The sequence below is a fragment of the Phacochoerus africanus genome, chromosome 2, assembly GCF_016906955.1.
Source record: "Phacochoerus africanus isolate WHEZ1 chromosome 2, ROS_Pafr_v1, whole genome shotgun sequence".
In the NCBI taxonomy this organism is placed as follows: Eukaryota; Metazoa; Chordata; class Mammalia; order Artiodactyla; family Suidae; genus Phacochoerus; species Phacochoerus africanus.
The window spans coordinates 131,095,625-131,110,456 of NC_062545.1; the positions used below are offsets into that span (position 1 = coordinate 131,095,625).

The following is a 14,832-nucleotide window of genomic DNA, read 5'->3' on the forward strand; positions in this document are numbered from 1 at the left end:
AAAATGTTACCTTTGACATTTTTAATACATAGTGCTTTGATTAATGATGTAGCAGAACACTTTCCCACTTATATTCTTCTCTTGTTAGTTTGTCCATTAATCAAATGAAATTTTTTTTTTTAAACAGTTTGTGTGAATTTGTTTTATATAGTCAACCTATTAGTCTTTTATGCTTCAAATATATTCTGTAGCCTGTTTCCTGGTCCTTTTGTTTTACTTATGTTCCTTTTTTGACATCTTTTTTTAATTATTTAGCCTTTTGATCTTTCAACTTCAGTGTCTTATCAATTTTTCTTTGGGAAATTTTTTTCTCTCTTGCTTTTAGCGAGATAATGAATATTCAATTCCAGTTCTGTGTATGTCTTGAAATAGAGTCATGCCGTTTTTGAGATGTTTTAGTGAAATATACATATAAATAATACTTAAAATATATGTGTATAGCTGTAGTTTGTATGAACTTGAGTCATTCCTTTTAAATAATCAGTCTGGAACTTATTTTGCTGTAGTAATAATCTTGTTTTGGTTTATCCTCAAATTGTTGTGTTTTTTCTGGGGATCCTGTTTACTTTCCATGTAGATCCTACCCATGTGATGGGCTTGTACCCAGACCTGCTACCCACAGACTACAGGAAGCAGCTGCAGTATCCTAACCCGCTGCCTGTGCTCTCTGGGGCTGAGTTGGAGAAGGCTCACTTAGCTCTGATTGACTACCTGACACAGGTAGGTATGATATAGAAGTGAGTGGTAGTAGATGCAGACTATTATATTTAGAATGGGTAAACAACTTATATTTAGAATGGGTAAACAACAAGGTCCTACTGTATAGCACAGAGAACTGTATCCAATCTCCTGGGATAGATCATGGTGGGAAATGACATAAAAATGGGTATATATATATATGTATAACTGAGTCACTTTGCTATTCAGCAGAAATTGGCACAACATTGTAAATCAACTATAATTTTAAAAAGAAATGTATGGAAGAGTTTACCTGGGGGTTCCAGTACCTGCTTCTCTATGGGAGGGAATTGAGGGCCTTCCATAATGCCACAGGTCTTCCAAAAATGAATGCTGTAGAATCTAGGATGGGCGTGGGGGTCTTTTTGTTCTGCTTTATCTCCCTTTTTAACAATAGTATTGAGCTCTTTTTTGCAAAATCCTAATACCAGGAAACACACTCAGTTCCTGGTAAATTCACACTAAGCTACCACAGGAACTAAAAAGAGAGAAGTTTTTTTTTTTTTTTCTTTTTATGGCCGTACCTGCAGCATAGGGAAATTCCTGGGCCAGGGGTCAAATCAGAGCTGCAGCTAGGACCTGCATCACAGCTAGGGCAAAGCCAGATTTGACGTGCATCTGTGACCTACACTGCAGTTTATGGCAATGCTGGATCCTTAACCCAGTGAGTGAGGCCAGGGATTGAACCCACATCCTCACAGAGGCAATGTTGGGTTCTTAACCCACTGAGCCACAATGGGATCTCCCCAAAAGAGAGAAGTTTAGTTGATAGAAAAGAATTAGTTTTTGTTTTTGTTTTTTTGTAGCTGCACCTGTGGCATATGGAAGTTTCCAGGCTAGAGGTCAAATTGGAGCTGTAGCTGCAGGCCTACACCACAGCCACACCAGATCCTAGTCACATCTGCGATCTACGCCACACCTTGTGGCAGTGCTGGATCCTTAACCCACTGAGCAAGACCAGGGATCGAACCCATATCCCCATGGAGATTATGTCATGTTCTTAACCTGCTGAGCCATAATGAGAACTCCTAAGAATTAGTTTTTTTAAGCAAACTTTTTGGGAACATACGTATTTTTGGAAAAAAATACCTCCTCTATGCAGAAAATTTGGGAAACACAGAAAGGTGTGAAACAAAAATGAAAATCACCTGTAACTCTACCACCTAAAGAAAAGGTTTTCCTACTGTTATTCTTCCAGAATTTCGTATGTACTTGTGAATAGTTTTTGTGTATTTATTTATTTGGTTTATTTATTACAAATGAATATCAAATTATATATCATTATATAGCTTACTTTTTTTTTTTTTTTTATCTTTTTGCCATTTCTTGGGCCGCTCCCTCGGCATATGGAGGTTCCCAGGCCTGGGGTCCAATTGGAGCTGTAGCCGCCGGCCTATGCCACAGCCACAGCAACGTGGGATCCGAGCCGCGTCTGCAGCCTACACCACAGCTCACAGCCACACCGGATCATTAAGTCACTGAGCAAGGCCAGGGATCGAACCTGCAACCTCATGGTTCCTAGTCAGATTTGTTAACCACTGCGCCACGACAGGAACTCCCTATATAGCTTGCTTTTTAAAAAAATTTTATTAAAGTATAGTTGATTTATAATAAACGTTGTGCCAATTTCTGCTGTATGCAGCTTACTTTTAAAACATTCAGCCATATGTTAGGAAAGTCCTTTCCTATCATTAAATATTCTTCTATGACATGTTTTTTTAGGGAGAGTATTCAGACTTAAGTTATTTTCAATTTACTGTTATGGGCAGATAAATTTTCAGGCAGCACTGAAACTAATATCTCCATTGAAGCCTCTGAACCCTAAATTTCTGTGCAGAAGGCTATTATTTATTTGTTATTATTTGCACCCACTCAGAGTCAGAGAACTTGTTAACTTTTCCCATAAGTATTCTACAAAGCTTTGGAGGGTTTCCCCCTGATAGGCCTGAGAAAATTGTGAGCTGGGGAGTTCCCATCATGGCTCAGCAGTTAACGAACCTGACTAGTATCCATGAGGACACGGGTTCGATCCTTGGCCTTGCTCAGTGGGTTAAGGATCTGGTGTTGCTATGAACTGTGGTACAGGTAGCAGACGCGGCTTTGATCCCATGTTACTGTGGCTGTGGTATAGGCCAGCAGCTGTAGCTCTGATTGGACCCCTAGCCCGGGAACCTCCATATGTCACGGGTCCGGCCCTAAAAAGAAAAAAACAAGAGAACTGTGAGCTGGCTTCCCACCACCTACTTCTGGGTCAGTGGTTCGGTGGGTGTCCCACAGATCCAATCAGGCATCCATTGCCTTGGCACTTCCTTAACATAGGGCTCCAGGGGTGGCTGGCAGCCTGCAGGGAACACACAAATATCGCCTCTTTTTGCATGTTGCACAGCCCATGTGCCAAGTGAAAAAGATTCCTGAGGCAGAAAGTCTCCCAAGTGTGTGGCATCACAAAATACCTTCTACTTCCAGTTTTTGGGTTTTTTTTTTTTTTTGCTTTTTAGGGCCACACTTGCAGCATTTGGAGGTTCCCAGGCTAGGGATTTAATCGGAGCTGTAGCCACTGGACCTACTCCACAGTCACAGCAGCGCAGGATCCAAGCCATGTCTACAACCTACACCACAGCTCATGGCAGTGCCAGATCCTTAACCCACTGAGCGAGGCCAGGGATCGACCCCGCAACCTCATGGTTCCTAGTCAGATTCGTTTCCACCGCGCCAGGATGGGAACTCCTACTTCCAGTATCCTAACTTTAGGACTCCCAGCATATATTCTTTCCCAGCCTTCTCCACTGATGCTTGGAATGTGTGAAGGCAACTGGTACTGACACTGTGCCAGAGAGATGGTAGAACAAGTAAGACCGTGGGCATTGCCAGACACAAAATAGTACATACTAGATGATTCCATTTATATGAAGTTCTAGAATAGGTGAAAAAGGAATCTCTAGTGATAGGAATCAGATCAGTGCAGGAAGGAGTAGGTGAAATTCTTTGGGAAGCGCACAAGGGAACTTTCTGGGGTAGGTTCTGTTCCTTGATTAGGGTGATGGTTACATAGGTGTATGTATCTGTCAACACACATCTGATAGTATACTTTTAAAGGGTACATTTTATTGTGTATAACTTAAACCTCAATAAAGTAGTTTTTTAAAAAAATAAAAGAACAGGGGTTTTAGAATCTGGCCATAATTTGAAATCTGCTTCTGTTACTCACAAGGTGCCTTTAACATCTGTGCTTTGGGTTCTTCACTTATAAAATGGGGGTGATAATACCCGCATTTGCCTTAGGTTTAAAATACGAAAATACATGAAGTGCCTGGAGGGTAATAAATACCAGTAAATAGTTATTATTGCATCTGGCATTTTGGTGGTCATCTGTTTTGATCCCTGATAAAAACTGATGCCAACGTGAGATCAGGGTGGAAAGGTATGAGCTAATTTGGAGGACTTTGGAATTGCCTGGTAGGTGACACAGGAAGATATAGTCCTGCCCTTGACCCCACTTTTTTTTTTTTTTTGCTATTTTAGGGCTGCACCTGCAGCATATGGAGGTTCCCAGGCTAGGGGTCCAATTGGAGCTGTAGCCGCCAGCCTACATTACAGCCACAGCAATGCCAGATCCAAGCCGTGTCTTCGACCTACACCACAGCTTACAGAAGCACCAGACCCTTAACCCACTGAGTGAGGCCGGGGATTGAACCTGTGTCCTCATGGATCCTAGTCGGGTTCATTAACCACTGAGCCACGAAGGGAGCTCCCGACCCCACATTTTTGTCTTTGGCAGAAACGAAGCCAGTTGGTGAAGAAGCTGAATGACTCTGATCACCAGTCTAGCACCTCCCCGCTCATGGAAGGCACGCCTACCATCAAATCCAAGAAGAAGCTGCTGCAGATCATTGACACCACGCTGCTGAAGTGCTACCTGCACGTGAGTTCTCAGGTCCCCACAATCCCCCAGTCACTGAAACTGGGAAGGTGCCACTCTGGGGTCCTTATCACTAGTAAGAGTGAAGTCCTGATGACAGGAACCACCTCCTCTTGGCCTGACATCTGTGAGCTTCTTGGAATTGAGGGGATAAGGTGAGATGTTGACCCAAAATCTTACATTAGGCTGATCTCCTCTGCTGAGACAGGTTAGTGCTATAAGGTGAACAGGGGACAGTATTTCCCCAAAGAAAACTTCCCTGTTCTCCCCCTTGCCCCTGGAAAAAAAACACTTATCACATTGTGTGAAAGAGCATAAATGCTGTAAGGCCACTACCATAGTCTAAGAGGGTGGTTTGCTCTCTCTTGCTTATCATACATTCCTTCTGGAAGTGGGCCAGGGCTGGGTGAGGGTGAGCCTCCCCGGGAAGCAGTTTCTGTTGAAGTCCTGCCTCCACTGCAGACGAACGTGGCCCTGGTGGCTCCCCTGCTGCGCCTGGAGAACAATCACTGCCACATCGAAGAGAGTGAGCACGTGCTGAAGAAGGCTCACAAGTACAGCGAGCTGATCATCCTGTATGAGAAGAAGGGACTCCACGAGAAAGGTGGCTGGGGGACGGGGTTTCTTTGATGGGGAGGGTCTCTTGCATGTTGACGGGGTATGCCTCCTGGGGTGTGATGACCCTGTGTGGAGATGCGCCTTCTGGGAGGGGCTCATGACCTTGTTCTTGGGTTTCATGGCCAGCTCTGCAGGTGCTGGTGGACCAGTCCAAGAAAGCAAATTCCCCTCTGAAAGGCCATGAAAGGACAGTGCAGTACCTGCAACATCTGGGTGAGTCCAGCTGATGGGCAGGCATAGGGAAGGGGCTGTGTTCAGGGGGACCCGATCTCTCTCCTTTCCTGATTCTGGCCGGTCAGTCCCCTCCCTCCCTTGTGTTCACCCAACTGAGTTCCTCAGCTGGGGTGAAAGTTGCCCGGTGGTGGAACCATGACTGCCCCTTGGTGTGTGGCTAGCCTGGTGAGCCCAACAGCCCTGAGTGGCTGGTGCTTGGACAGGCACCTGCCTTCCCAGTCCTGAGGGCAGGGCAGTGGGCTGCATCTGCTGACAAGTCTTACTCTTCCCTCTAGGCACAGAAAACCTGCACTTGATTTTTTCCTACTCAGTGTGGGTGCTGAGGGATTTTCCAGAGGATGGCCTGAAGGTAGGTCACTGGGGTCCCTTGGATTTATCTGGCACCACAGTTGGTCATGATTCTCCTAAGGCAGTGGTGGTGGTGGAGGGACAGGAAGGATTCATGCAGCTTCTCTGGTGTTTCAAAGACTGGGAAACGTGCGACAGCAGCAAGGTGGAGCGGGAAGAGCCCTGGTAGACAGATGTCAGGAGACCTGTGACCTAGTCTGTCCCACACTATCTGGCTGCAGATGCCCATCCTTCCTGCCACACTGTCTGTCCACTTGCCTCTACGCTGGTGCACATGTGCCTTTGGAAGACTTGCAGTCAGATAGTTCTGCTGCTGGAGCTCAGGTTTTGTTCCAACAGATATTTACTGAAGACCTCCCAGAGGTGGAGTCTCTGCCACGAGACCGAGTGCTTGGCTTCTTAATAGAGAATTTTAAGAGTCTGGCTATTCCTTATCTGGTAAGATATTTTTTGATCTGAACTAAAAAATCTTCCAAGCCAGGATCCAGGACTCCATGAGTCAGTGATTGGGGTTTGTGTCCCTTGGGGATTGGAGGGGATGTAAGGAAGAGGGTTCTTTTAATCTCCTCTGAAGACAGAGTCCCAGGAGACCTTTTTGATGCTACTTCCTAAATCTAGGTAATGTACAGAGGGATAGAAGAGAAAGATGTTTGAGAAGAACATTTCAAACTCACATTGGTACAACCAGACTCAACTGTGACCACAGGACAATCCTGTCAGTCCTAAGTACCAGAATGCAAATATTTAACTTTAATTATATGGGCTGATTTGGAGGATGATGAGGCAGAGTTAATAAAGGAGCCTAGTTTGGAAATCAAGCACATAATTTCTGGTATTGCTGGGTTGTATTGTGAAATGTCCTAGTGATTTTAGAAGATTGTCCCCTGGTAATCTGTGCAACTTAATTAGGGGACAGTCTGGGTGGGACCTGTTGGGCCTTAAAAATGTGAGGGAACCTGGGTGGCTGGGCTGGGTCCCAGCACAGAGGGTACTGGCAGACCTCTGTCTCACCTCAGGAACATGTCATCCACGTTTGGGAGGAGACGGGCTCCCGGTTCCACAACTGCCTGATCCAGCTTTACTGTGAGAAGGTGCAAGGTCTGATGAAGGAATATCTCCTGTCCTTCCCTGCAGGTACCAGTCCTCAGGAAGCGGGGTGGCCCTGGGTGCCATGCGTGGGGTAGGGAAGTAGACCTTCTCTGCAGGCCTAGGGGGCCAGAAGTGCCTTGGGAAGCCAGCCCATAAGATGCAGGAGCTCACATGTGAGCCTCTTTGGCTGGCACCCCTGGCGGATGGGGAAGGAGCAGATGTGTCTGCAGAGTGACAACTGCACTGATAAGAAACAGGTTTGGAGTTCCCGTCATGGCTCAGTTGTTAACGAATCCGACTAGGAACCATGAGGTTGAGGGTTCGATCCCTGCCCTTGCTCAGTGGGTTGAGGATTCGGCGTTGCCGTGAGCTGTGGTGTAGGTTGCAGACATGGCTCGGATCCTGCATTGCTGTGGCTCTGGCGTAGGCTGACAGCTACAGCTCCGAATAGACCCCTAGCCTGGGAACCTCCATATGCCGCGGGAGCGGCCCAAGAAATGGCAAAAAGACAAAAAAAAAAGAAAAAAAGAAAAGAAAAAAAAGAAACAGGTTTGTTTGTCTGAGTGCCTCTCTAGTAGTTTGTTTGCTCTTTTTTTTTTTTTTTCTTAATCTCAAGCTGATGTTTGGGGGCCATGTAGAGACTATAACCAAGAGAAGGCCAGTTGGAAACCACTGTGGGGGCCTTTTCCAATCATGGTGGTGACATCGCTGAACCCCATCCCCCTTGTTTTTCTTGATAACTCCCCCCATTGCTGCCCAACACAGCCTCCTGAGCTTGGTTTCCCTTAAAGGCACAGCTCCAGTCCCTGCTGGTGAGGAAGAGGGAGAACTGGGAGAATATCGACGGAAGCTCCTCTTATTCTTGGAAATTTCTGGCTACTATGATCCAGCCCGGCTCATCTGTGATTTTCCTTTTGATGGTGAGTGTCTGGCTTAGTTCCAGAGCCACTTTCACAGAAGATGATGCAAAAACTGATTTTTCCCGGAGTTCCCATCGTGGCTCAGTGGAAATGAATCTGACTAGCATCCATAAGGACACAGGTTCAGTCCCTGGCCTCACTCAGTGGGTTAAGGATCCAGCGTTGCTGTGAGCTGTGGCATAGGCTGGCAGCAGCAGCTCCAATTCAACTCCTGAGAACCTCCATCTGCCACGGGTACGGCCCTAAAAAAAACACAAAAACAAAGAAACTGATCTTTCTCTTTTAGAGGTTCCCCAGACCTCCACAAAGTCAGGCCTGGGAAACAAGACCACATGATGCAGGCCTACTTTTGTACCATGACTGAGAGGAGTCTCTTTTGGGTGTGCACCACATACCAATAGTTAGCCAGGTTGAAACCTGTTTATTGTTTCAGTACATGTTCTTGGCCAAGTTCATGGTTTAGCAGTTTTTGTAATTGGGCATAATTTGTCTGTAAAAGACACCTGTCTGTCTGATGCGTAAGCTCCATGAAAGCAGAGACCAGGGGTCTTCTTACCTTCACTGAAGTACCTGGTACCTCACAAATGCTTGTGCACTTGGCTGATCATCAAGTGTTGTTACTCCATTTATTGAGTGATCACAAAAAAGATGGGATAGAGTACCTCCTAAAATAGCTCCCTCCTCTCATCCCTTTTGAAAATTTTAACCTACTGTAGAGCACAGGGAACTATACTCAATATCCTATAATAAGCTGTAATGGAAAAGACTCTAAAAAAGAATATGTACATATCTATGTAGAAATATATATACACATATATATAACTGAATCATTTTGCTGTATACCTGAAACTAATAGAACATTGTAAGTCAACAATATTTCAATAAAATTTAAAACCAAAATTTAAAAAACCCACCCAAAACAAAAATTTTAGTAATTTTCTCCTTGAAAAAAATCCCAATTAATAAAAATACTTTTTCCAATTTTGTATTTCCCCAATTTCCATTGCTCTAATAGCTTGGCCCCTAGCCTTAGGCCTGCCTGACGGTGGATGGTTACACATGCTCCTTTTCCCCCCTCAGGCCTCTTAGAAGAGCGTGCTCTTTTGCTGGGACGCATGGGGAAACATGAACAAGCTCTCTTCATCTATGTCCACATCCTGAAGGACACGAGGATGGCTGAAGAGTACGTTGACCCTGTCACCCACCTCCCAAAGGTCTAAAAGAGCCCGCCCATACCCCCGCCCCAGAGAGATGAGAGGTGTGAGAAGCTAAGAAGGCCACCCCTCCATTCTGCAGCAGGAGGAGAGGGAACTGGCCCCCGGTCTTGCTGTCATCAGGCTGGTCATGCAGGCAGCATCACTGTCCTCTCTCTAGACTTGACCTTGTCCAATAGCCACTTTCTCCCTTGCAGGTATTGCCACAAGCATTATGACCAAAACAAAGATGGCAACAAAGATGTAAGTAGTGAGCCTGGCTGCATGAAGCATGTGTGCCTTGCACTGTCCCTCTTAGCATAGCTGACCCCTCTGGTTTGGCCACAGCTGACCCTGGTATGAACTGCTAAGATAGGACAGTGAGTAGCTCAAGGTGCTGATTGACTTTGCATGTGTGTGTTGAGGGAGAGGCAGGGTGACCATGGTCCTGGTTTTCTTGGAATGGTTCTGGCTGACATCTGTTGCTCTTGTGTGATTACTTCTACTTTGCCCCTTGACCCTCAAAAGAGTCCCAACTTGTATAATAAAGTCTGTGGTCCGCCTGGTGAGAGGGAACAGCTGATGGGTTCTGATAAGGTGCACGTGTGTGCTCTGTCTAGCTTGCATGTGGATCTGTCAATATCTGGAGACATGGTGGCCAGTGACTGGGGATGAGGGTTGCTGCTGGAATCCAGGAGGTAGAGGCCAGAGTTGCTGCTAAGCAGTGCACGGCAACAGCCTCAGCACAGAATTCCCTGGCCCAGAGTGTTGAGTGCCCAGGCTGAGAAGTGCTGTGGTACAGGTACCAGCAGAACACATGGCATCTCGTCTTGGGGTCTCCCTCACCTGCTAATACATGGTGGGGTCTCTCAGTCTTCAGAGCCCAAGAAAATGAGGGGTCTCTGAGTCATTTTGCAGGGTTGGCCTTTTGTCAACCATATAATGCAAAATACAAGGCATTTGATTTTTTTCTCAGGGAAAACATGGTCCTTAGTTTTCGACATCTTCAGTCGACTGCCTTTACATTTTTTAAAAGGGTGAAAGTGATGAGTTTTAAATGCTCCGCGACAGCTGTTCCTTTAGCACTTGAGGCTCACCTTGAGGTGTGGTCACACTGGGGGGCTCTGGGAGGGTCGCTGCTGGCCTGACATGTGTGGCTTGTGCTGTACGAGACAGGTGTACCTGTCCCTGCTCCGGATGTACCTGTCACCCCCCAGTGTCCACTGCCTGGGACCAATCAAGCTGGAACTGCTGGAGCCACAAGCCAACCTCCAGGCTGCCCTGCAGGTTCTCGAGCTGCACCACAGCAAACTGGACACCACCAAGGTCAGGAGTTATTTTGGGGAGATGGAGGGTGCTTTCAGGGATCATTGAATGAGAAGATTGGCCAGAGGAAGGACTGGGGTTTTGAGGGCTCCAAGACGTCAGGCATTTCCTGTCACACTCCTATCTCATCTCACCCTGTTCCCTTCTCGGTTCTCTTTTCTCTTCCCGTCCCCAGGCCATCAATCTTCTGCCAGCAAATACTCAGATTAATGATATACGCATCTTTCTGGAAAAGGTCTTGGAAGAGAATGCACAAAAGAAACGGTTCAATCAAGTCCTCAAGAACCTTCTCCACGCAGAGTTCCTGAGGGTAGGAGTCCTCCAGGCTCAAGGGTGGCCTTGGACTTCTCGGGGCAAGGCGGGGACCATGCTCCCTGTAGACAAAGGCAGAGCTTTGTGCTCCTTTACGCCTTAGCTCAAGCCTAGGTGTAACCAGCTGGGCACCTAGGCACAATATTCCAGTGAGGGGAGGCGCTGTGGGCTGGGAGGTGAGATGCTGCCGGCCCCTCCTTCTGTTCTGCCAGCTGGACAGTGGGGCTTCTCCCCCAACCTTTCTGCTCTCAGGTCCAGGAGGAGCGGATCTTACACCAGCAGGTGAAGTGCATCATCACAGAGGAGAAGGTGTGCATGGTGTGTAAGAAGAAAATTGGGAACAGGTGAGCCTCAGCCACAGCTGCGATGCAGCTGGGATGCAGGTCATGTCCAGGATGGATGTCTGCCCTTGAACTGAAGAGCTGGCTGTCAGGCCACTCTTAGTTCTTGAGCCTCTGCAGGGAAGGCCCTCTTGTCTGTTGGGGTTGGGCTTTGGGAATTTAAAGGCTTGAAATGTATGGCATGGGGCTCTTGACTTCCTGTCCTTAATGCCCTTCCCCTCTGGCCGCTAAACATTGTGATGTAGCCAGTGGATGTGTGAGAGCTGTGGGCAGGAAGTCCTTGTGTTTTAACGATATGCCTCTGAGGAGCATAAAAAGATCTTTCAGCCTGCTGCTTCATGACTTGACTAAAAGCCTGAGCCAGCATCCTTGTATTTCAAGGCGTATACTCTAGTAGATCCCTTTTCCTTGAAAGAAGAGTGATTTGTCTTTTTTTTTTTTTTTTTTAATGTGCTGAAAGAGTCCTTTTCTGTAGTAAGACTTGCTATCCTTCTTAAAATTAACCTGAAACTTGTTCTTATGAGCAGCCTGCCCTCAGTGAGCTGCTGCTGAGCCAGGCTGGTATGCTGGCCCCATCTGCCGGCTCATTGATGACAGTAAGAGCTCCATGCACTCGAATGGTCTGGACTTCGTCCTCTGGTCGGATAGTTGACAGAGATGGTGGCTATATAAATGCAGAGAGGGCCAGGCTGTTCTTTGTGGGTAGAGTGGGCTGTGTCTGGGATGGTTCCTCGTAAGGTGCCTTTTCCAGGAAGAAGTAGCCCTGTCTTAAAGCAGCACTTACTCCTGGGTCCTTTGCCTTCCTGCAGTGCATTTGCAAGATACCCCAACGGAGTGGTCGTGCACTACTTCTGCTCCAAAGAGGTCAACCCGGCCGACACCTGAGTCCAACAAGCCGAGGATTTAAGCAGTGGACAGCTTGGCTATCCCAGAGCAGGGATGGGCCCCAGTCCTGGAAATCGGGGGCTGCTGCCACCCCCTGGTGTCTCCCCACTTGGACACTACTGGCTACCTTGCGCCCTGGAACATCTCTGAATTAATCAGACTCATGTTCTGGCATTGCCAGATTTTTAATAGAAAAAGAGATTAGTTACACCTTATACACCATTATGTTACAGACAATTCTGGAGAATTTAACACCTGCTGGGACAGGAGGCGGTGGGAACGGGTGCTGCCCTGCCATTGCATTCTGATCACCTGAGTGAGGAAACTGTCTCAAGTGTTTGTAACCCCAGGGTTGTTTATTCAGAGTTTTCTATTAAGATACATGCAGGACTTCACCGGAGCCCTCAGCTCGGCTTCCTGGAGTCCCATGAGGAAAGCAGTGCCAGAGCTCTTCTGGCTGCAAAAGCCCAACGGCTCATCCTCTGGGTAATGCTGGTCACTTTGTAGTCACTGACCCTGTGTCCTCCCCACCAGCCTCGCCACCTGGCTTTTTATTTTCCAGTCTCCTCTTTCTATTTATTTTCTTCCTCTATCCCTCCCGACACTGCTCTACCCAGGCTTTCTCTCCCATTTTCCTGACACCGGGAATAACTAATAAATTTAAACAAGGTCAAATGAGAAGCGAGAGGAGGTCCCAATTTCTGGGAATACACTTTTTTTTTTCATCTTTTTAGGGCTGCACCCTTGGCATAGGGAGGTTCCCAGGCTAGGGGTTGAATCGGAGCTGTAGCTGCTGGTCTACTTCACAGTCACAGCAACCCCAGATCCGAGCCGCATCTGCGACCTGCACCATAGCACACGGCAACGCCAGATCCTTAACCCAATGAGCAAGGCCAGGGATAGAACTCCTGTCCTCATGGATAGTAGTCAGGTTCATTAACCACTGAGCCACAATGGGAACTCCTCTGGTGATACATTGATCATTGACTGTCAGATATGTTGTAAATAGACTCCTTGGTATGCTCTGTGCCTAGAAGCTTAGGAGAGCATCATTCTCAGGTGCTTGGGCCTGAGTGTGATGGTGGCTTAAAGGGTGGACTGCCCTGGGTATGTGACCTCTCGGCTGACATCTGCCCAAGCTCCTGCTTCCTCCACCAGCCACCCAGGGCAGGTTGGGTCAGGCTGTGAGGGGGTGCTCTGTGTTTTGGGCACCTTTCTCTTTCCAGCCAGTGACAGCCCCCTTCCTTACAGCTTGTCTTGGCCATTGCTCCCAGCTTTGTTTCACAGGGCTTGGAGGATTGTGCTGGGATATTATAGGTGGATCTCTGCTACGCACAGGGAATAATCAGTTCAGGAACTGACAGTGACATGATGTCAGGTGTGCTTGTGAGGTGCTCGGAGTGCAGGCTGAGGATACCCAGGGAGAGTGGCCCTGCCTGCCATCCTCCTTGGGCTTTTGCACATTCACCGTCTTGTTGCCCTACTGTCCTTAATGGTAGTGAGGATGGGTGACAGCACCCAATAGTGACATTGTTCTGGTGGTCTGTCCTTGACATGCCAAGATACTTATTAAACCACAGCACTGTGCTGTTTGGGGCCTGTGTTGTAGCCTGATTTGGTGGTGTGTAGATGAGGCCCCTTCCAGGCATGCTTTCCATGGAGGGTCTGAAGGGACGGAGTGAGGGCATCGCTCACAGAAGTGGGAGACTCTGCTCAGGTTTTGGAGGCTCGGCAGCGCTTCACAAGAGCCATGTCCCAACTGGTCACACCCTCCACCAGAAGCAGTGCTGCCCTGGGCCCAGTTTGTACCAGCTTGGACGGAGCTTCTTCCAGGAGCAGCAGCAGAATCATCAGGCCAGCCCGCCCCATGTGCCCTGCCTGCCTGGCCTGCCGTTTATCTCCCACCCCCACCTCCTGGGTGGCACACGTGTTTGAAGCAGTAAAGAATGTGTGTTTCCTTCCCTTCTGGAATACATAAACGACCCAGTTTTCCCAGATGCCCTCCTCCTTCCTTAGACTCTGCCCTCCGCAGAGATGTGGAGAGGCTAGAGATGAAAGCTCTGTAGTGAGGGCTGACAAAGATCTTTCATAATAAACATCTTGACATAAGAAACCAAGCCTGTTTAGATCTCTTTTTTTCCCCTTTCCTGTGGGATTTAATGAAAATAACAATGAGAGATAGTTTAAAAACTGAAAAGAATAAATGACTAAGAAAACAATCAGTGTAACATTTCTGTCATGTGTGTCTTTTTTATCCCTCCTCTTTGGCTGTCCCCTGGTCTATGCAGTCCCCAATCTGAGCTGCGAGCACAGCCTATGCCTCAGCTGCAGCAAGGCCAGACCCTTTAACCCACTGTGTCTGGCTGGGGATTGAACCTGCATCCTGGTGCTGCAGAGGTGCCCCTGATCCCATTTAGCCACATCGGGGACTCATGTGTGTCTTGATCTCTGCTGTCCAGCACAGCTGGTGGGGCTGATGGCCAGCATACTGACAGCACAGATATAGAACATTTCCAGCACCACAAAGTGCTTATGGCCACTGCAGCTCTACCTAAGCCAAACTGTTTCCCCTGTATTTCATGTATTAGGGCCTCATGCCTCACAGTGACTGGGAGGGGCATGGAAGGGGTGAAACTGGTGGGCTTGAGGGACCTGGGGACATTTGAGAAGTGGAGAAGTGTTGGCCCACTTTGGCCAGCTTCAAAATGATGACCTGGTTTTTCTGCGTCCCCTCTCAGGAGCTGTCTGTAGGCATCCTGAGTTTTCTCTGGGAATGAAAAACATACGGAACTGAGAGGCAGAACTTTCTGGAGGCCTGGGGCTGATGACTTCCAGGAGAGGTAGTGATGCAGCCCAGAAAGCACTCACATCCATCAGGAGCACTGGATGCCAATCCTGACTCTGCCTCC

At 47.7% G+C, this 14,832-nt stretch overlaps 1 protein-coding gene across 5 annotated transcripts in view; it reads left to right on the top strand.

The window, feature by feature from the left end:
- Positions 1-12,601, top strand: part of VPS39 (VPS39 subunit of HOPS complex) — a 51,643-nt gene extending 39,042 nt beyond the window's left edge. For all 5 annotated transcript variants that reach the window (XM_047766607.1, XM_047766609.1, XM_047766608.1 and 2 more), the window contains 14 exons: positions 578-720; positions 4,517-4,660; positions 5,120-5,261; positions 5,402-5,488; positions 5,785-5,858; positions 6,197-6,295; positions 6,874-6,991; positions 7,738-7,866; positions 8,947-9,049; positions 9,278-9,323; positions 10,236-10,385; positions 10,561-10,695; positions 10,950-11,041; positions 11,848-12,601. In XM_047766607.1, the coding sequence (XP_047622563.1) occupies positions 578-720; positions 4,517-4,660; positions 5,120-5,261; positions 5,402-5,488; positions 5,785-5,858; positions 6,197-6,295; positions 6,874-6,991; positions 7,738-7,866; positions 8,947-9,049; positions 9,278-9,323; positions 10,236-10,385; positions 10,561-10,695; positions 10,950-11,041; positions 11,848-11,923 (1,538 nt within the window). In that variant the 3' untranslated portion in view covers positions 11,924-12,601. The remainder of the gene's footprint in view (positions 1-577; positions 721-4,516; positions 4,661-5,119; positions 5,262-5,401; positions 5,489-5,784; positions 5,859-6,196; positions 6,296-6,873; positions 6,992-7,737; positions 7,867-8,946; positions 9,050-9,277; positions 9,324-10,235; positions 10,386-10,560; positions 10,696-10,949; positions 11,042-11,847) is intronic.
- Positions 12,602-14,832: the final 2,231 nt, after the last annotated feature.